Consider the following 21,288-nt stretch of genomic DNA (forward strand, 5'->3'; position numbering starts at 1 on the left):
TTCCCAAACTATACCAGTCCCACTTGCCTGCATTTGGCCTATATCCCTCCAAATGATTCCTGTCCATGAACTTATCTCAATGTCTATTAAATATCATAGCTACACCCACCTTCACCACTTTCTCTGGCAGTTCATTCCACACACAAACTACCCTCTGCCCCTCAGGCCCTTTTTAAATCTTTCTCCTCTTACCTTAACAATAAGCTCCTAGTTTTGAACTCCCCCTATTCCAGGTAAAAGAGCCTGGTCATTCACCTTATCGGAGTCCCACATGATTTTATAAACCTCAGGAAGGTCACCCCTCAACTTCCTACGCTCCAATGAAAAGACATCCCAGTCTTTCCAGACTATTTCTATAACTCAAACCCTCCGTTCCCAGCAACATCCTGATAAATCTCTTCCGAACCCTCTCCAACTTAATCATGTCCTTCCTGGAAGTGGGTGACCAGAACTGGACACAGTATTCCAGAAGGGACCTCACCAATGTCCTGAACAGCCTCAACATGACGTCCCAACTCTTACACTCCAACATCTGAGCAATGAAGGCAAGCATGCTAACCATGCCTCTTTAACCACCCTGTCTACCTGTGCTGCAAATGTAAAAAAAATCTATGTCCCTGAACCCTCAGGTATCTCTGTTCTACGGCACTACCCAGGGCCCTACCATTAATTGTATAAGTCCTGTTCTTGTTTGCATTACAAAAATTCAACACCTGATGTTTATTCAAATGAATGATGAGATACAGCACAGGGGAATGGAATCCCAGACAGGGTTCAGTACCTCCCTGACAGAATGAGATTGCTTTAAGTGGTGTGCACCCTCTGTGGGACAGATAGAGTTAAAGTGGATGGCTGCCTTGCTGGGGATTGCACAGAACACAGCAGCACTGACCTCTGGGTAGCCGCCAACATCATGGACGTCACATCCCAGAAGATGACCCAGACCGTGAGGCATGAAGACAGCTCCCAAATGGACCTTCATCATGTTGGCCACGTTTCCTTTCAGAATTCCAATTCTGGTCAGCTCCTCCAGCTGGACTCTCTCAGCGAGCCGATGCATATCTGGCCAGGCAACCCCTGGTTGGAGCAGAAACCAGGAAGCACGTTAGGAATTCCAACAAAAATGTGAAAAATAAATCTGCTGATCAACGGATGGTAAACGGCAAAATCTTCACTGACAAGCTCCCCACACCACCCCCCTTCATCCTGCGTCTCTCCACCCCCATCATCCCCCTCCCCTTCCAGCTCTCCAACTCCCTCACACCTCCAGCTCCCCACCCCCCTCATTCCCATCCCCCTCCCTCTCCTCTTCCAGCTCTCCAACTCACTCACCCACTGACTCCCCCAAACCCCCCCACCCCATATCCCTCCCTCACCCCACGCCCCCACATCCCTCCCTCACCCCACTCCCCCACATCCCTCCCTCACCCCGCTCCCCCACATCCCTCCCTCACCCCGCTCCCCGACATCCCTCCCTCACCCCACTCCCCCACATCCCTCCCTCACCCCGCTCCCCCACATCCCTCCCTCACCCCACTCCCCCATATCCCTCCCTCACCCCACGCCCCCACATCCCTCCCTCACCCCGCTCTCCCATAACCTCACATTTCACCACACTGTATTCCATCTCCCAAATCTTTGTCACTCACTGAGCCTCGACAAATCGCCTCAAAGTGTCTTTGACTCTGACTGCGCATGGTTCAGCACTTCTCAGTCCCTGAAGTAGTCTGTGACCAAATGCACCGAGATCTACACAATATCCAGGCTTGGGCTGACAACTGACAGGTAACATACACACCCACACAAATGGCAGGTAATGACCATCTCCAGTGAAAGCCAATCTAACCAGCATGTGCTGACACTCAAGAACATCACTATCCCTGAATTTCTACCCCCCTGGATAATGGAATACCCCCCACTTACTGAGGGGAGTGTAATTCCAATTACATTCAAGGCCAGCCCAGGACAAAGAAGCCCCCTGATTGGAAACTACCAAAGCATTCGACACCATCGCCCACAACCGATACTCAGGAACAGCAGTGTGTACTGTCTACAAGATGCACTGCAGAAATTCACCAAAGTTCCTCAGACAGCACCTTCCAAACCCATGACCACTTTCATCTCAAAGGACAAGGGCAGCAGATACATGGGAACACCACCCCCTGCAAGTTCCCCTCCAAGCCACTTACAATCCTGACTTGGAAATATATCACCATTCCTTCAGTATCACTGGGTCAGAATCCTGGAATTCCCTCCCTAAGGGACATTGTGGGTCTACCCACGGCACATGGACTGCAGCGGCACAAGGGGCACCTTCTCAAGGGGCAACTAGGGTCAGGCAATAAATACTGGGCCCAGACAGTGACATCCACGTCTCCTTAGCAAGTAAACATAATTCATAGAACATAGAAAAATACAGCGTAGTACAGGCCCTTCGGCCCTTGATGTTGCGCCGACCGAAGCCTACCTAACCTACACTAGCCCAATAACCTCCATATGCCTATCCAATGCCCACTTAAATGCCCATAAAGAGGGAGAGTCCACCACTGTTACTGGCAGGGCATTCCATGAACTCACAACCCGCTGAGTAAAGAATCTACCCCTAACATCTGTCCTATACCAACCTCCCCTTAATTTAAAGCTGTGTCCCCTAGTAACAGCTGACTCCATTAGCGGAAAAAGGTTCTCACTGTCAACCCTATCTAAACCCCTAATCATCTTGTACACCTCTATCAAATCTCCCCTAAACCTTCTTTTCTCCAATGAGAACAGCCCCAAGTGCCTCAGCCTTTCCTCATACGATCTTCAGGTCATCCTTAGCATCAAAACCTGTCTGAATACAATATAACATAAAGGACGTGCCACACAAAAGGTCAGCACGGATGGAGTGCCGCACTGTCAGAGGGTCAGTGCTGAGGGAGCGCCGCACTGTCGGAAGGTCAGTGCTGAGGGAGTGCCGCACTGTCAGAGTGCCACACTGAGGGACGGTCAGCGCCGAGGGAGGGTCAGCGCCGACAGAGTGCCGCACTGAGGAAGGGTCTGTGCTGAGGGAGTACCACACTGTTGGAGCAACACACTGTCAGAGCGTCGCACTGAAGGAGTGCCGCACTGAGGGAGTACCACACTGTCAGAGTGCCGCGCTGAGGGAGGGTCAGCACTGAGGGTGTACCACACTGTCAGAATGTCGCACTGAGGAAGTGCAACACTATCAGAGGGTCAGTGCTGAGGGAGTGCCGCACTGTCAGAGGGTCAGTGCTGTGGGAGTGCCGCCCTGTCAGAGGGTCAGTGCTGAGGGAGTGCCGCACTGTCAGAGGGTCAGTGTTGAGGGAGTGCCGCACTGTCGGAGGGTCAATGCTGAGGGAGTGCCGCACTGTCAGAGGGTCAATGCTGAGGGAGTGCCGCACTGTCGAAGGGTCAGTGCTGAGGGAGTGCCGTACTGTTGGAGGGGCAGTGCTGAGGGAGTGCCGCACTGTCAGAGGGTCAGTAATGAGGGATGCCACACTGTCAGAGGGTCAGTGCTGAGGGAGTGCCGCACTGTCAGAGAGTCAGTGCTGAGGGAGTGCCACACTGTGAGAGGGTCAGTGCTGAGGGAGTGCCGTACTGTTGGAGGGTCAGTGCTGAGGGAGTGCCGCACTGAAAGGGTCAGTGCTGAGGGAGTGCCGCCCTGTCAGAGGGTCAGTGCTGAGGGAGTGCCGCACTGTCAGAGGGTCAGTGTTGAGGGAGTGCCGCACTGTCGGAGGGTCAATGCTGAGGGAGTGCCGCACTGTCAGAGGGTCAGTAATGAGGGAGTACCGTACTATTGGAGATGCTGTATTTCAAATGGATAATTAACCACATTTGATTTTTTAAAAATGGACATAAAAGACGGTATGGCTCTATTTTGAAAATGGATTTTGCTCGTGCATCTGTCCAACATTCAATCCTGAACTAGCATGGTTAACAGATTATCTGGTCATTTTTCACAAAGATTACTCTAGAAAGTAAAAAGTGAGGTCTGCAGATGCTGGAGTTGGAGCTGAAAATGTGTTGCTGGTTAAAGCACAGCAGGTTAGGCAGCATCCAAGGAACAGGAAATTCGATGTTTCGGGCCAGAGCTCTTCTAACACTAGAAAGTGCTTATTTGGTCATGAAGGGTTTACAATGTCCTGAGGTCATGAAAGGTACCACATTAATGTAATTTATTTTGTTCTGATGTACTTGTAATCCACATAGTTTATTCCATGATCTGAATTCTTCAAATTCTTGAATTGAGCTCCAGCCTGCAGTGGAGTTGGACAGGCCCATGTGTGGCAGTGCTATATCTAAGTGACATCTCTAGTAGTTAACTTTCCTGAACAGACCCACTGCAGCAGTGGTTTTCAGGAAGGATAGTGAGGATTATCGACATGGCCGCATTTACCTTGCCTCACCTTTGCCAATAAACACTATCTACTTCAGAGATCCCGGTGTCAGGAGATACAGAAGGCAGAGCACTGCAGCATATACACATTTTTAAAAGCGCAATCTCTCTCTCTCTCTTGTTGTCTGGCTGGATTTAATGTGGTGACTGGGGTTGATTCTGCTGGAGAGTGATAAGTACTGTATTTCAGTTACACAGTAACCAGCTTTATCGACCACTCTGCTGACTGGATATATGGCCATCTGACCTTGTCCGCAGTTTATTGGTGGGTAATGGTTAAACTATAACTGGCAGATTCCCCAGCTAAGGGTTAGATACATAAAGGTTGTAGACTTTCTGCCAAGTAAGCATATGTGCTGCTGTTCACCCAGTCGGTGTGTGTGTGATGGGCTAGCAATCTGTCCTTGACACTTGGCAGATCGGAGTACAGTGGCACTGCACTGCCAGGAAACTACTGGCCAGACCAACAGCTGGGCCTGCTAGTGGGGTTCACTGGCTTAAACCAAAAGACAATATTACAGCAGTGAGGAGAGACAGGGTGGGGCAGTATAGAAAGGAAAGGGTGTGGGCAGGTGGACAGAATGGGAAGGGCAGGTACAAGATAGCTCAGAAGGTAGGGAAAGGGGGAGATAGAAGGCTGGGGTAGTGCTGGAGCAAGATGAAGTGAGGTTGGAACGGAAGGGGAATACACAGAGGGTGGAGACAGGGAAAAACAATAAATTACCAGTGGATTTGCTGGAACATTCTTTCGAGTGAAAAGAGATTAATTCATACGCAAATTTTTCTGGAAAAATATTGAAAATCCATTCTGAGAGTAATTTGGGGTGGGGGAGGTCCAGGACATGCTGGTATCTCTCAGAAGCACTTGTTGGCCTTTCCTAACTACTCTTGAGCTAAGGGGTTTACTCAGCCATCTCAGAGGGCAGGGAATAGTCAATCACATTGCTATGGGTCTGGAGTCCCATGTAGGCCAGACCAGGGAAGGATGGCAGGTTTCCTGCCTGGAAGGACATTAGTGAACCAGATGGAGATTTTTTTTTAAATCAATAGTTGGTTTCATGGCCAAGTCTTTATACTGCAGAGTTATCAATTAATTAATTAACAATTTACTTGTAAAATATATTATTCATTTCTGGAGCCGAGCCTGTCTACGATACACCTTACGATAAAACATCCTCAAAGGCAAAATAACCCAACCATCATCTCAGAATAACGAGGTGCTAATAATGCCCAGATTCTTGCTGAAGTGCTTATACAAAGTGAACTGGCAATGATGGTCACTTGGATGTTTTCAGGGACCTGAGGTGAGAGAGTAAAGTGAGAGTTCCATGACCACCTTCGTATGGAGTGGTAAGGAGTAGAGTGAGAACAAAGCTTGGGCTGCAGAGTGATGCAAAGTTCACTCCTGGTTTAAACCGGAGTTAGCCAAAGGCTGACACAACACTGCAGCTCTGAACAGCAATGGGCCAGATCATGCCTGGGTCTGGTTTCAGTGACTGTACATTTTCTCACTGACAGCACCCAGTCCACGAGTACAACACAAACAGAGACATTCCCCTTCCTACTTCCATTCCCTTCCTCCTCAGCCTCGCCTCCTACCCGTCCTCCATCCCCGCCACCCATTTCCATCTTTTATCCTTCATCCCAATGGAGTACAGCAATCACTCGATGGGAAAAACGCCTCTGGTTTTCTTTGCCACCTTCTTGCCAGTCATGAGGCAATGATAACGAAGGTTTGATTATTACATTAATCAATCAATCTCCATCAGTGAGTCTACAAACAGACTCAGGCATAGGGAAGAAATCTGCCAGTGACGTCTCTGGACAGGTAATCCAGACGGCCAGGCTAGCTTAGAGCCTAACCATACCACTGAAGGTGTAGCTGCCATTGCTGGCTGCACTGTGGGAAGATGGAGGAAATGGGAGATTTAGGAGGGGCAGGTATAGATCTGGAGAAAATTACACCAGGAAACTGTGAAAGGAATGTTTAACTTGGAGCACTGCAGTAATAAGCGGTGGCTTTGCTCCATCAGAGACACAGAAACAGTCTTGCAGTCCCTCAAAAGGTTCACAACTAATGGTTCACCTCCAAAGCAGCCTGATAATGTAAACGGCTGTGTCAACTCCTGCAAACATTGGAACCAAATCACACAGCCTGTGTTAACAGGAGCAAGGTAGTCGCTCCATGATTATTCAAAACTCTCAGGTAGTACAGGCAAACTACAGCATGGAAAGCATCACACTTTGTTGGGTTTGTTAGCTCTTTAAACTCATTGAGTCTATTACGGTAGGCACTGCAAGACGTGTCAGAGTGTGGACATAGATACCACCATTACATGTGGGGACACCTCCCACCTTGGATGTGGCAAGGATGCCCGGAGGCATGGTACATTAGGGAAACCGAGCAAAGGCTACGACAACAGATGAATGGGCACCGCACAAATTCAACAGACAGGAGGGTTCCCTCCCAGTGGGGGAACATTTCAGTGGTCCAGAACATTCAGCCTCAGACCGTCGGGTGACCATCCTCCAAGACAGACTTCGGGACAGGCAGCAGAGGAAAGTGGCTGAGCAGAGGCTGATAGCTAAGTTCGGTACCTATAGGGAGGGCCTCAACTGGGACCTTGGGTTCATGGCACATTACAGGTGACCATAATTGCACTTTACACTACACACACACACACACACATATACCCGTGTCTCCCCGTGTCTGCGTGGGTTTCCTCCGGGTGCTCCGGTTTCCTCCCACAGTCCAAAGATGTGCGGGTCAGGTGAATTGGCCATGCTAAATTGCCCATAGTGTTAGGTAAGGGGTAAATGTAGGGGTGTGGGTGGGTTGCGCTTCGGCGGGTCGGTGTGGACTTGTTGGGCCGAAGGGCCTGTTTCCACACTGTAAGTAATCTAATTTTCTCTCACAGACACTCTCAACCCCCCACCCCAGACCCAGACAGACAGACAGACAGAGACAGACAGACAGACACACACACACACACACACGTGAGGTGAATTTGTACTTGCAGAGTTACATTGTACTTTGCTCAAAAACTGCATGAATCTATGTAAGACTCTTAACTCCACATTGTCAGTTAACTATCTACCTAACTCATGTTTTAGATTAGAATCAGTCTAAACATTATGGCACAGACAGGGAACACAGGGGCTAACACCTTCAACATCTTATCTGGGCTGACACCAATTGTTACAGTTAACCTGAGAATGTAACTTTTAAAACAAAGTTTTGTGATTTATTTATGACAGAAGTGAAACTATCATGGTCATTCTAACAGATAAGAGACTTAACAAACAATCAAGGTATTTTTCAATGTCTAATTTCAGTTACATCTCACTGTAAATTTTTGCGATAAATTCTGCGTTACAATCGAGCCCTCCACAACCACCTGATGAAGGAGCGTCGCTCCGAAAGCTAGTGCTTCCAATTAAACCCTGGTGTTGTGTGATTTTTAACCATCTACTCGGTGATAATGTGGACTGCAGATGCTGGAAGTCAGAGTCGATAAGATGTGGAACTGGAGAAGCACAGCAGGTCAGGCAGCATTGGAGGAGCAGGAAAGTCAGGGCCCTTCATCAGGACTGACCCAAAATGTTGACTTCCCTTCTCATCCAATGAGGTCTGAGCTGCTGTGATCTTCCAGCTCCACATTTTATCATTGCTGATGAAGGGTTTATGTGTGAAACGTTGACTCCCCTGCTCCTTGGATGCTGCCTGACCTGCTGCGCTTTTCAAACACCACACTTTTTGACTTTGATCTCCAGCACCTGCAGTCCTCACTTTCTCCTATCTACTCACTGTCTTGCTTTCTCTATATAGCACACTTACTCAACTACTGAAACCTTTTAGTAGAATATGCAGCCCCTAGGTGAGATGCTTTTTACTAAAAGTGCTGTACAAATGTAAGTTGTTGTTGCTGCATTCCAACAAGTCAGTGGCAGAGAATGCCATATCCTAACCTAACACATCAATAAAAACTGAACGTCTCTGGAATGAGGAGAAAGTGAGGACTGCAGATGCTGGAGATCAGAGCTGAAAATGTGTTGCTGGAAAAGCGCAGCAGGTCAGGCAGCATCCAAGGAGCAGGAGAAGAAGGGCTGAAGAAGGGCTGATGCCCGAAACGTCGATTCTCCTGCTCCTGCTGCCTAACCTGCTGCACTTTTCCAGCAACACATTTTCGTCTCTGGAATTATCCACATAACGAAATGAGAAACCTCATATTGAGTGGAGGAACAAATCAGCAACCCATCTTCCGAAATTCCATGTCCTTACCCCAGCCCCCACACACCTTGTTATCAGATGGTCTGCTGTTACCTATCATTAGTCACTAATTGGCCATTCATAGCTATTCATTCACCCAGGCTGATTGTTATCCACTCCATTGTCTGTTTCTTTGGGCTCTATGCCCACCTACTCTACACTCCCTCCCCCACCCCATATCCTGCAGGGAAACCACCACCTTCCCAGATCCTGAGCTCTGAGGAAGGGTCACTCAACCAGAGACGTTAACTCTGATTTCACTCCATAGATGCTGCCTGACCTGCTGAGCTTTTCCAGCAATTTCTGTTTTTTGCTTCTAAATCCCTCAGGAGGAGGAATGTAATGAAACAGTTCGAGGATGACTGTTCAGTGTGAGAACACTCTCCAGTCTGTCACTATTCAAGGCCCAAGCTGCTGTCATTCTCTCAATATCTTCATACATTGTATAATTTTATCTTATCACCTGAGGGTGAATATCAAAAGGTAAAGGTAAAAATGACTGACTCTGGTGTTGCGTGGAACACTCAACATTTCTCATCTTGGTGGGTCAACACTATATGGAAGATTTCTGGATAACACAACAAACAGATTTCACCTCCTTCAATGTGCTCAAGTCCTTCCTAAAACATGGTGTCCAGAATGGGATACATTACTTTGGATGACATCAAACCAATGTTCTGTAAAGGTAGGCACTATCTCCATCCTTTTGTACTCTCTGTCTCTTAGTCTCACCATTCCAGGTGGCTCTCTGGGACATACAGCATTGAGGAGGCTGCACTGCCAGCACAGTGACATTAAAACCACAGGAACAGGCCACTCAGCAAGTCACATTTCTGCTGACTCTCTGCGAGGGAAGCTCACTTCGTCTTACTTACTCACCTCGTTCCTACTGCCACCACCTCACTGGTGAATGCACTCCAGGTCCTAACCACTCACTACGTTAAAAAAAGCTTTCAATCATGTTGATGGTGTTTCTCTTGCCCATCACCGAGACCAGTGTCCCTCCGGTTCTGAAACCTTTCCCACGTGTGAGCAGCTTCTCCCATCTCCTCTGTTCAGAACCATCGCTAAACACCTTTACCAAATCCTCTCTCAACCTTCCACAAAGAAAAAACAGTGCAGTTTGGTCAATCCATTCGGAATACTGAAGTCTCTCAACCCTGAACCATTATTCTGGATTCGTGGGGCTGGAAGAGCACAGCGGTTCAGGCAGCATCTGAGGAGCAGCGAAATTGACGTTACGGGCAAAAACCTTTAATCAGGAATACAGGCAGAGTGCCTGAAAAGTGGCGAGATAAGTGAGAGTCTCGTCAATCTTTCCTGCATCCTCTCGAATACTTTCAAAACCTTCAGAAAAAGTAACAGCAGGAGCTGGACACATGATGGCAACATAGGTTTTGTAACTTCTTTGTCTTCATATTCCCTGTAAAGCTCAAGATCCTTTAGATTTTTTGTTCATTCTTAGGACATGGGCATCACTGGCTGGGCCAACATTTATTACCTGCCCCTAGTTATGGTCAGTCAGAGTGACTTCGCACAGAACCTGGCCCTTCAGCCCATCATGTCCATTCTAACCAACAAACACCAAGGTACATTAATCCCATTTACCTGCACTTGGCCCATAGCCTACTGCGCTCTGGCATGCTAAATGCCCATCCAGATGTTTCTGAAATGAGTTCTGACTGGCCTCCACCTCTTCTCAGGCAGCACATTTCAAATTTCTAACACCCTCCAGGTGATAAAACTCTCTCAGATCTCCTCTAAACCACTTGCTACTCACCTTAAAACTTATACCCTCCAGTCTTAGACACATCTATCATGTGGAAGAGATTTATGTCTCTCATAATGTTGTATCCCTCAAACAGATCCCCGCGCTCCACTCCCGTTCCCCCAGCCTCCTCAGCTCCAAGGAAATTAAACCCAAACTATCCACTCTCTCCTCATAACAGAGAGGAGTCATTCTCAGCAACACTCTGGTGACTCTCCTCTGCTCCCTCTCCAATGCAACCACATCCTTCCAACAGTCTGGTGACCAGAAGTGGACACAGTATTCCACCTGTGACCGGACCAATGCTTATAGGTTATATTACAACTTCCTTGCTCAGAAATTCTAAGCCCTGGCTGATCAAGGCAGGCATCCCATGTAAAAATCAAAAGAGCTGTGGATGTTGTAAATCAGAAATAAAAACCAGCTCAGCAGGTTTGGCGGCATCTGTGGAGAGAAATCAGAATTAACGTTTCAGGTAGTGACCCTTCCTCAGAGCTGGCAGTGTGGTGTCAGCACTAGCTGATTGCTCCAGGTGGACGCAGATGTTAGTAGCTCACAAGTCCCCTGACAGTGCAGCAGCAGGAAGCAGTCCTGTTTTGGTCTCATTGTGCAGACAGCAATTCATCTAAAATGCTGTTTTGTAAGTGACCAACTTGCACAAAGTGTGGTTCCAGGGCACAGTGTTGTTGCGATTCTTATTAGGACACTAGTAATCCAGAGAGCATAAATTAATTTCCTACCATGGCAGTCTGACAACTTCAAACCTGTTTAAAACTATCAAAATCATTTCCACCAGTTAACAAGCTGCTAGAATAAAGTTAGCAGCTTCACTAAGATCCTTTAGGGGAGAGAAACCTACCATTCTTACTCAGATGGGCCTATAGATGACTACAGACCCACAACAATACACTTAGCTCTGAACTGTGCCCAGTAAGGTTCCCTGTGGTAGGCTACTGCACAAAATACAGACGCATAGGATTCAGTGGTTTGACTAGCTGAAAGAGGGTGGCGTCTGATGGGAAATGTTCATCCTAGAGTTCAATTACTAATGGTGTACTGCAAGGATCTGTTTTTGGGTCCACTGCTGTTTGTTATTTTTATAAATGACCCGGCTGAGGGCATTGAAGGATGGATTAGTAAATTTGCGGATGACACGAAGGTCAGTGGAGTTGTGGATAGTGCGGAAGAATGTTGCAGGTTACAGAAGGACATAGATAAGCTGCAGAGCTGGGCCGAGAGGTGGCAAATGGAGTTTAATGTGGAAAAGTGTGAGGTCATTCACTTTGGTCGGAGTAACAGGAATGCAAAGTACTGGGCTAATGGTAAGCTTCTTGGTAGTGTAGATGAGCAGAGAGATCTCAGTGTCCAGGTACATAGATCCCTAAAAATTGCCACCCAGGTTGATAGGGTTGTTAAGGTGGTGTATGGTATGTCAGCTTTTATTAGTAGAGGGATTGAGTTTCGGAACCATGAGATCACGTTACAGCTGTACAAAACTCTGGTGCAGCCGCACTTGGAGTATTGTGTACAGTTCTGGTCACCGCATTATCGGAAGGGTGTGGAAGCATTGGAAAAGGTTCAGAGGAGATTAACAAGGATGTTGCCTGATATGGAGGGAAGGTCCTATGATGAAAGGCTGAGGGATCTGAGGCTGTTTTTGCTAGAGAAGTTTGAGAGATGACTTAATTGAAACATAAAAGATAATTAGAGGGTTAGAACCTTGTTCCTCAGATTGTGACGGCTAGTATGAGGGGAAATAGCTTTAAATTGAGGGGTGGTAGATATAGGACAGATGTCAGGGGTAGTTTCTTTACTTAGAGAGTAGCAGGGGCGTGGGACAGCCTGCCTGCAACAGTCGTAGACTCGCCAACTTTAAGGGCATTTAAATGGTCATTGGATAGACATATGGATGAGAATGGAATAGTGTAGGTTAGATGGGCTTCAGATTATTGTACTGACCTGTGGGACCATTGAGGGCGCTAGGGCCTGTACTGAACTGGAATGGTCTATGTTCTAATTCTCACAGCTATAGTAGAATAACAAATGACAACCTTCTCAATGATAACCACATGCCAAGAATTATGTTTTTCTTTTAATATCCCACAAGCAGTCTTTTGTTAGAAGTCGGTAAAGGAGGACATGCTGATTGTTGATGCTGCAGAGTCTTTTAACGTTCACCTCAGTCAGAGCAGGGCAAGTGGAATCTCTGCTGCACATCTCTATGTGCCGCAGATATCAACTTGGATCATGCTGCAAGAAATAGGAAAACAGACTGTATATGTTTACAAGCAGAAGGGAAGAGATGAACTAAAGTAAACACAGACTGAGGCAAGAGAAGTTATCATGGAGAATAAGGAAATGAGATAGTCTTGTGTCTGCCTTTACAGTACAGTACAAAGAACATACCAAGAATATAGCATGGGAAATAGGAGTGTGGAAAGAGACAGACATGGCATGATCAAACTTAAGATCATAAAGTGGACATTAAGATGGTTAGAAAGAAACTACTTTTGGTGACTGGGGACCCTTGGGCTAATGTAGGCATTATCTAAAAGTTAAACAATTCAGACTATTCAAGGGTGAAATTAGAGACCACTTCACAACAGATGGCAGAAGCTCAGAGCTTTCAGATACAAAAGGTAACTGATGCCTGATCAAGTGTACATTTTAAATTGGAGACTGGAAAATATTTTGTTAACCAAAGTTACAAATATATGGGGCATCTCGAGCTTATTGTGGAGCTTAGTGTGAATCAGCTCACACTTTTCCGCATGAAACTCCATTTGCCACCTCTCAGCCCAGCTCTGCAGCTTATCTATGTCCCTCTGTAACCTGTAACATCCTTTGGCACTGTCCACAACTTTACTGACCTTAGTGTCATTCGCAAATTTACTAACCCATCCTTCTACACTCTCATCCAGGCCATTGATTGTGTGTATATTACAGAGTCTCAATTGGGGGAATTGAGAGTGAGAGTATGAGTGCGTGTGCAGGAGACAAAGGGAACGTGTGAGAGCAGCAGGGAACAATGAAAGCTGCTGTATTAATCACTGGGACGAAGGGGCTGCCAGCTAACTAGAGGAGGTCTATGTTCTCTGGAGTTTGGAAGATTGAGAAGAAATTTAAGTGAAACATAGAAGACTCGGAGATTGACAGAGCGACTGCTGAGAGCCTGCTTCGCTGGTTACACCGTCTCAAATTATGATTGTACGAACAAGCTGCAGGATTACGTTTCTTGGCCCCTTCAGCCAGCTCTTCCTTTCCTAACAAGGTCCATGGTTACCCTGAGCTAAGGGATTACAGTCACAGGATAAGGAACTGACTATTTCAGACTGAGATGAGGAGGAAGGTCTTCACTGAGAGGGTGGAGAATCTTTCATTTTCTACCACAGGGAGTTGTGGATGCTCTGTTGAAGAATAGATTTAGGATTGAAATCAATGGATCGTCACAAATTGGGACATGTTAGATACAGCGGGATCCAGTAGGAGATTAAACATGAGCTTATTGAATAGCAAACAGACTCGAGGATGCAAACAGCTGAGTCAGCTCCCATTTCATACATGCTCAAGCCTTCAACCTTTGAACCTCAGTACACAAGGTGACAGAGAGTGGGGGAGGGTGAGAGAAAACATGTGATTCCTGGATGTTCTTTTACTAGTCTCTCAGCCCACCATCCAATTATATTCACAAATTCCTGATCAAAGTTTAGTAGGAAGAAAAGACGAGTTATCTGTTGTTTCTCGGATCTGGAACATATTTATTATTAATTTATATCTTCTGAAGCTAACAGCCTTGTGGTTTAAAATGTAATCAAAGCCCATGTCAGTCAGTGGTTAGGGACGTGCCGTGCTGTTGACAAGGTTTGATGTTTAAAGGCTGTCTGGTCGAGCAATCACTGAGAAGCAGCAGCCTGAGCCAGTAGAAACTCAAAATCTGCTTCACATGACACCCTCATGCACACAGACACACAAACAGTTCAGCTCCAAGTACCAATTTATAGAGTGATTATATCTCAGTGACAGCTACAGTATACAATACTGCATCACAGTGCCCTCGCACTTCAGATAGCTAGCTGACGAGAAGTCTGTCTTTGACAGGATCTGATGCATCGGCACTGCTCACAGCTGCCTGCCAATTCAGGATTGTTAACCAATGTTGCCATAGCTTGCTGGCTCAACCTGGAGCCAAAAGTTCCTCAGGGACAAGGACAGAACAATGTATGCTTCTATGAAGGAGAATCAGCTAGGATCCACTGTCTCCCAGCTGGTGAAGCGTGCAGGAAAATGGCAGTTCCACAGAGATTAAGTAAATCAAGTCAGTAACAATACCATATGCAGTGTACATAGGATGGTTGCTGGATCAATACACCAATGTACCAACTAGAGAACAGGCCATCCTAGACTGGGCACTGCATAATGAGAAAAGAACCACTGGCAATCCGTGAGAGTGAGACTCCTTGGGAAGAGTGACCTTTTCTGAACTGGACTAGACAGGGTGAACGCAGGCAGGACGTTCCCAACGACCAGGGCTCTCAGTCTCAGGATATGGGTAGCCCATTTAGGACTGAGCTTGGGAGAAATGCCTTCACCCAGAGGGTGGTGAGCCTGCAGGATTCTCTACTACAGAAAGCAGCGGAGGGCAGAACAGTTAATGTGTTCAAGGAAGAGTTAAATCCAGCTCTGAGGACTAAAGGGAACAAAAGATATGGGGAGAAAGCAGGAACAGGGGACTGTGATTATTGATCAGCCATGATCATATTGAATGATGGAGCAGGCTCAAAGAGCTGAATGGCCTCCTCCATTCTGTATCTCCTTGGGTAAGATACTGGGGAGGGCTGAAAGTGAGGACTGCGGATGCTGGAGATCAGAATCTAGATTAGAATGGTGCTGGAAAAGCGCAGCAGGTCAGGCAGCATCCGAGGAACAGGATGAGGACTTTTGCCCGAAACGTCGACCGTCCTGCTCCTCAGATCCTGGGGAGGGGTCAGAGCCCAAAGAACTAGACTGGGTTTAGGGGAGAACACTCAGAAATGTTAGCAGCTCCATGAAGCAAGATTCCCAGAAACTGTTCAACAGCAGATGTAGCCGAGACCCGAGCTGGTCAAGGCATGTGCATGTTTATAGAGAGGCCCTCTCTCTCTCCTGGCCAGTACAGACAATCCCTAAACAACCTCGAGTGGAGAACTCATGAGCAGGAGGTATTCAATCATATCTCTGCGCTGGAACAGGAAAAATATTTATAAACAAGACAAAGTTTCCAACACAGATTCCTTCCTTTTCCCCAGAGGACACTTGGAGAAGAGAATGATGTTGTTCTGATGCAAATCCATTGGTGTTAGCATCAACTTTAAACCTGATTCAGAATGATAGCCTCTGCCATCCCCACTCCAGGCCTCACTGAGGATACAGGACAACAGCTTCACGCATTGAATGCATTAAAATTTCCCGATGTAACAGGAACAGGACCAGACAAACTTTTGACTCCGAGCCACGTAAGGGGAAATTAGGGCAAATGACCAGAGGCTTGGTCAAGTTAGAGACAATCCAGCTGTGGAGCCGAGAGGGGTCAGGTCAAGTCCCACTCGCCAGGCAACGACGTAAGCAGACCACCGCTGGGTGGTGGTGTTGTGTGTAAAGAATGGGCTGCACAGGGAGCAAGGGGCAGGAGTGGAAGTGGAACTCAAACAGTGGGGAGAAAACTATTTTATCCAATAAAAATCAAAATGTAACCACCCAGAATAAGCAAGAAAATAACTTGTACGTTTGCATCACATATTTTACAATCTCGTGCCACCTCAAGTGCTATCTGGTTAGAATGTCAGGAATATGACAGCTAGTTTCTGCACAGTAAGATCCAAAAAACAAAACCAATTGTTTCAGTGATGCTGAGGGATAAACGCTGCCTAAGACACCAGGAGGATTTCTCTTGCTCTCCCTCCACATTGTGCCATGGGGGTTCACAGCTACCGGGACAAGGAGATGGTTTCACATCTCATCTGCAAGGCAGCCCTTCCTCAGTGTCACGGATTGGACTGTGCGCTCAGATCTTTGCAGTGAGGTTTCAACTCTCTGGGCTCTGAGGCGAGAGTGCCGTCATTGGCAAATCCACTCCAAAATCAAGCAGTTGTTACAGTGCAGCAAGTGGCCATTCGGCCCACTGTCTTACCACTGGCTCTCCAATCAGCATCTCCACCTAGTGCCCTTCTCTTGCCTTCACCCCATAACCCTAGTCATTAGATAAAGAACCATCTCAGTCTCAATGTACATGGCTTGGAAAGAGTAGACGTTAGGAAATTGTTTCCGTTAGGCGAGGAGACTAGGACCCGTGGACACAGCCTTAGAATTAGAGGGGGTCAATTCAGAACAGAAATGTGGAGACATTTCTTCAGCCAGAGAGTGGCGGGCCTGTGGAATTCATTGCTGCAGAGTGCAGTGGAGGCCGGGACGCTAAATGTCCTCAAGGCAGAGATCGATAGATTCTTGTTGTCACAAGGAATTAAGGGCTACGGGGAGAATGCGGGTAAGTGGAGTTGAAATGCCCATCAGCCATGATTGAATGGCGGAATGGACTTGATGGGCCGAATGGCCTTACTTCCACTCCTATGTCTTATGGTCTATCACATTCTCAGGCAGTGCATTTCAGATGACGAATATTTGCTGAGTGAAATAAGTTTTCATTCAGATCTCTTTGATTGCTGTGTTAGAATTGACTTTGAACATCCCTGATTTAAAACAACAGCCAAAGATAATTCACTCAATGTGCAGAGCTTCCAGAGATGGAATGCTGCAGAAGTGGAAGTGGTGATGATCCGTGGAAGTGGTGATGATCCGTGGAAGTGGTGATGATCCGTAGTAGAGAAATGCTTTAGTTTCTTTCCTCACGGAAAGATTCTGAACCAACCAGGTTCTCCCCATTTCAGCAGGGTGGTTACCGGGAGATCAGATAAAGGAGATGAAAATTGAGGCTGTTCAATAAATCAACTAAAGAGAAGCAGTTTCCATGGGCATAAGGCACAGATTTCAGAGAATTAGGAGAATCAAAATAAAAACAGGGAGAAGGAGAACTCTTTCCTTGTGCTGCAAGTTAGGAAGGTGGTAGAGGCAGGGCCATTGGGTATTTATAGGGTGGAAATAAATAGATCCCTGTTAGGGGAAGGTTATCATCAGGATAAATGGAGATGGGGAATTTGGAACAAACACAGATCAGCCATGACCTTAACTGAACGGCAGGGCAGGCATAAAGGCTGAATAGAACCCTTTTAATCCTGAAATCTGTAATGTGCTCCCTGAAAAGGAGACGACATTGGATTGAGCAGCAACATTTCACAAGGATTGGGATAAACTGTACAACATTTTTTATAGTTACGGACCACTCTTTCAGAGGGCCAGTGTGGACTTATCCACTTTATGGTAACCCTGGGGGAGTGTTGCTGAACAAAGAGACCTTGGAGTGCAGGTTCATAGCTCTTTGGAATTGGAGTTGTAGATAAGTGGAATTTGGCGGCATGGTGACAGAGTGGTTAGCACTGCTGCCTCACAGCGCCAGAGACCCGGGTTCAATTCCCACCTCAGGCAACTGACTGTGTGGAGTTTGCACATTCTCCCCGTGTCTGCGTGGGTTTCCTCCGGGTGCTCCGGTTTCCTCCCACAGTCCAGAAAATGTGCAGGTTAGGTGAATTGGCCATGCTAAATTGCCTACAGTGTTAGGTGAAGGGGTAAATGTAGGGGAATGGGTCTGGGTGCTCTTCGGAGGGTCAGTGTGGACTTGTTGGGCCAAAGGGCCTGTTTCCACACTGTAAGTAATCTAATCTAATAAAGAGCATATTGAAAGCTACATTTGGTATTCCTGCCTTCATTGGTCAGTGCATTGAGTACCAGGTTTGGGAGGTCATGTTGCGACTGTACAGGACATTGGTTATGTCATTATTGGAATATTGCGTGCAATTCTGGTCTCCCTGCTATTGAAAGGATGTTGTGAAACTTGAAAGGGTTCAGAAAAGATTTACAAGGATGTTGCCAGGGTTGGAGGATTTGTGCTACAGGGAGAGGTTGATTAGGCTGGGGCTGTTTTCCCTGGAGCTTCAGAGGCTGAGGGATGACCTTATAGAGGTTTATAAAATCATGAGGAGCATAGATAGGGTAAATACACAAAGTCTTTTCCCAGGGGTGGGGGGAATCCAGAACTAGAGGGCATAGGTTTAGTGTGAGAGGAGAAGAATTTAAAAGAGATCTCAGGGGCAACGTTTTCACACAGAGGGTGGTGTGTGTATGAAATGAGTTGCCTGAGGAAGTGGTTGAGGCTGATACAATTGCAACATTTAAAAGGCATCTGGATGGGTATATGAAAGAGGAAGGGTTTAGAGGGATATGGGCCAGATGCTGGCAAATGGGACGAGATTAGATGATCAGATTCCCTACAGTGTGGAAACAGGCCCTTCTGCCCAAGTCCAGACCCACCCTCCGAAGTGTAACTCAACCTCTGACTAATGCACCTAACAACTATGGACAATTTAGCATGGACAATTCACCTTAACCTGCACATCTTTGGAATGTGGGAGGAAACCAGAGCACCCGGAGGAAACCCATGCAGAATGTGCAAACTCCACGTAGACAGTTGCCCGAGGCTAGAATCAAACCTGGGACCCTGGCGCTGCGAGGCAGCAGTGCTAACCACTGAGCCACCGCTAATTCAGGGTATCTGTTCAGCATTGATGAGTTGGACTGAAGGGTGTGTTTCTGCGCTGTACATCTCGATGACTCTGTGTGAGAACAGCAGTAATCTTGCTGGTGCCAGTGACGGACCCGCAGTCAATGCCTAAATGGCAGGCAGTTGCTAGGTCACAAGTGGCAACTACAGCTTTCTCCTTAAATAAACTGTGCAAGTTTGAGCCTGCTGTGGATGCCACACATGGTTCTGTACACAACACATCCTGATACCTATTAAACACAGATGATATCTATCAGTTCAGTACAAACAGATTTTTTAAAACTGCCTGCACATGTATAAATGAGATCAGCTTCATTCCTCATTCAGTCAGTAAATGAAAGTCACTTGGTCTCCCAATCAGTCAACTAGTCTTTTCCTGATACAGTGAATACCCAGTACCAGCAAACCACAGCCAGGTAATCAACATCTCACTGGGTTACTACATTAACTGTGCCGCTGTGTGTCTCTCTGTCTCTGTGTGTATGTGTGAGAGTAGAGCAGGAGATGTTTGAGATGGAATAAGACTATGTAAATTTAAACCATCTTTCACACAAGATAGTAAACTGAGGCCCACTCCATCCTCTCGCGCAGTGGTGAAAGTGCCTTACAAGACAGTTTGAGAAGCAGGAACGTTCTGGTGAATATTTATTCTTCAATCAACATCACCAAATAGAATCTCTAGCTATTGGTCTCATCATTGGGAACAACATGATCCCAAACTAAGTGGCCAATTGTGTTTCCCAGATTACAGCCACATTTATACTTTCAAAGCATGTCATTGTAGAGTGTTTGAGAATGTCCTGAGGTTGTGAAGGGTGCTGCAGACATTGTTAAACAGTAGCTGCATCAATCCTTGTTACACAGTCATAGAGTCAGAGATGTACAGCACGGAAACAGACCCTTCGGTCCAACCCGTCCATGCCAACCAGATATCCCAACCCAATCAAGTCCCTCCTGCCAGCACCGGCCCATATCCCTCCAAACCCTTTCTATTCTTATACCCATCCAAATGCCTTTTAAATATTGCAATTGTACCAGCCTCCACCACTTCCTCTGGCAGCTCATTCCATACACGTACCACCCTCTGCATGAAAAAGATCCCCCATAGGTCTCTTTTATATTTTTCCCCTCTCACCCTAAACCTATGCCCTCTAGTTCTGGACACCCCCAACCCAGGGAAGAGACTTTGTCTATTCACCATATCCATGCCCCTCATAATTTTGTAAACCTCTATAAGGTCATCCCTCAACCTCCAACGCTCCAGGGAAAACAGTCCCAGCCTGTTCAGCCTCTCCCTGAAGCTCAGATCCTCCAACTCTGGCAACATCCTTGTAAATCTTTTCTGAACCCTTTCAAGTTTCACAACATCTTTCCAATAGGAAGGAGACCAGAACTGCCTGCAATATTCCAACAGTGGCCTAACCAATGTCCTGTACAGCCGCAACATGACCTCCCAACTCCTGTACTCAATACTCTGACCAATCAAGGAAAGCATACCAAACGCCTTCTTCACTATCCTATCTACCTGCGACTCCACTTTCAAGGAGCTATGAACCAGCACTCCAAGGTCTCTTTGTTCAGCAACACTCCCTAGGACCTTACCATTAAGTGTATAAGTCCTGCTAAGATTTGCTTTCCCAAAATGCAGCACCTCTGAATTAAACTCCATCAGCCACTTCTCAGCCCATTGGCCCATCTGGTCAAGATCCTGCTGTAACCTGAGGTAATCCTCTTCGCTGTCCACTACACCTCCAATTTTGGAGTCATTTGCAAACTTACTAACTGTACCCCTTATGCTCGCATCCAAATCATTTATATAGATGATGAAATGTAGTGAACCCAGCACCGATCCTTGTGGCACTCCACTGGTCACAGGCCTCCAGTCTGAAAAATAACCCTCCACCACCACCCTCTGTCTTCTACCTTTGAGCCAGTTCTGTATCCAAATGGCTAGTTCTCCCTGTATTCCGTGAGATCTAACCTTGCTAACCAGTCTCCCATGGGAAACCTTGTCGAATGCCTTACTGAAGTCCATATAGATCACATCTACTGCTCTGCCCTCATCAATCTTCTTTGTTGCTTCTTCAAAAAACTCAATCAAGTTTGTGAGACATGATTTCCCAAGCACAAAGCCATGTTGACTA

General features: G+C 46.7%; 1 protein-coding gene across 1 annotated transcript in view; it reads right to left on the reverse strand.

Annotated features, from left to right (window-relative positions):
- Positions 1–21,288, reverse strand: part of pepd (peptidase D) — a 168,311-nt gene that overhangs the window by 4,972 nt on the left and 142,051 nt on the right. The window contains exon 13 of the mRNA XM_060837549.1: positions 893–1,077. Within this exon, the coding sequence (XP_060693532.1) occupies positions 893–1,077 (185 nt within the window). The remainder of the gene's footprint in view (positions 1–892; positions 1,078–21,288) is intronic.

Source organism: Hemiscyllium ocellatum, chromosome 17 (assembly GCF_020745735.1).
Source record: "Hemiscyllium ocellatum isolate sHemOce1 chromosome 17, sHemOce1.pat.X.cur, whole genome shotgun sequence".
NCBI classification, from domain to species: domain Eukaryota; kingdom Metazoa; phylum Chordata; class Chondrichthyes; order Orectolobiformes; family Hemiscylliidae; genus Hemiscyllium; species Hemiscyllium ocellatum.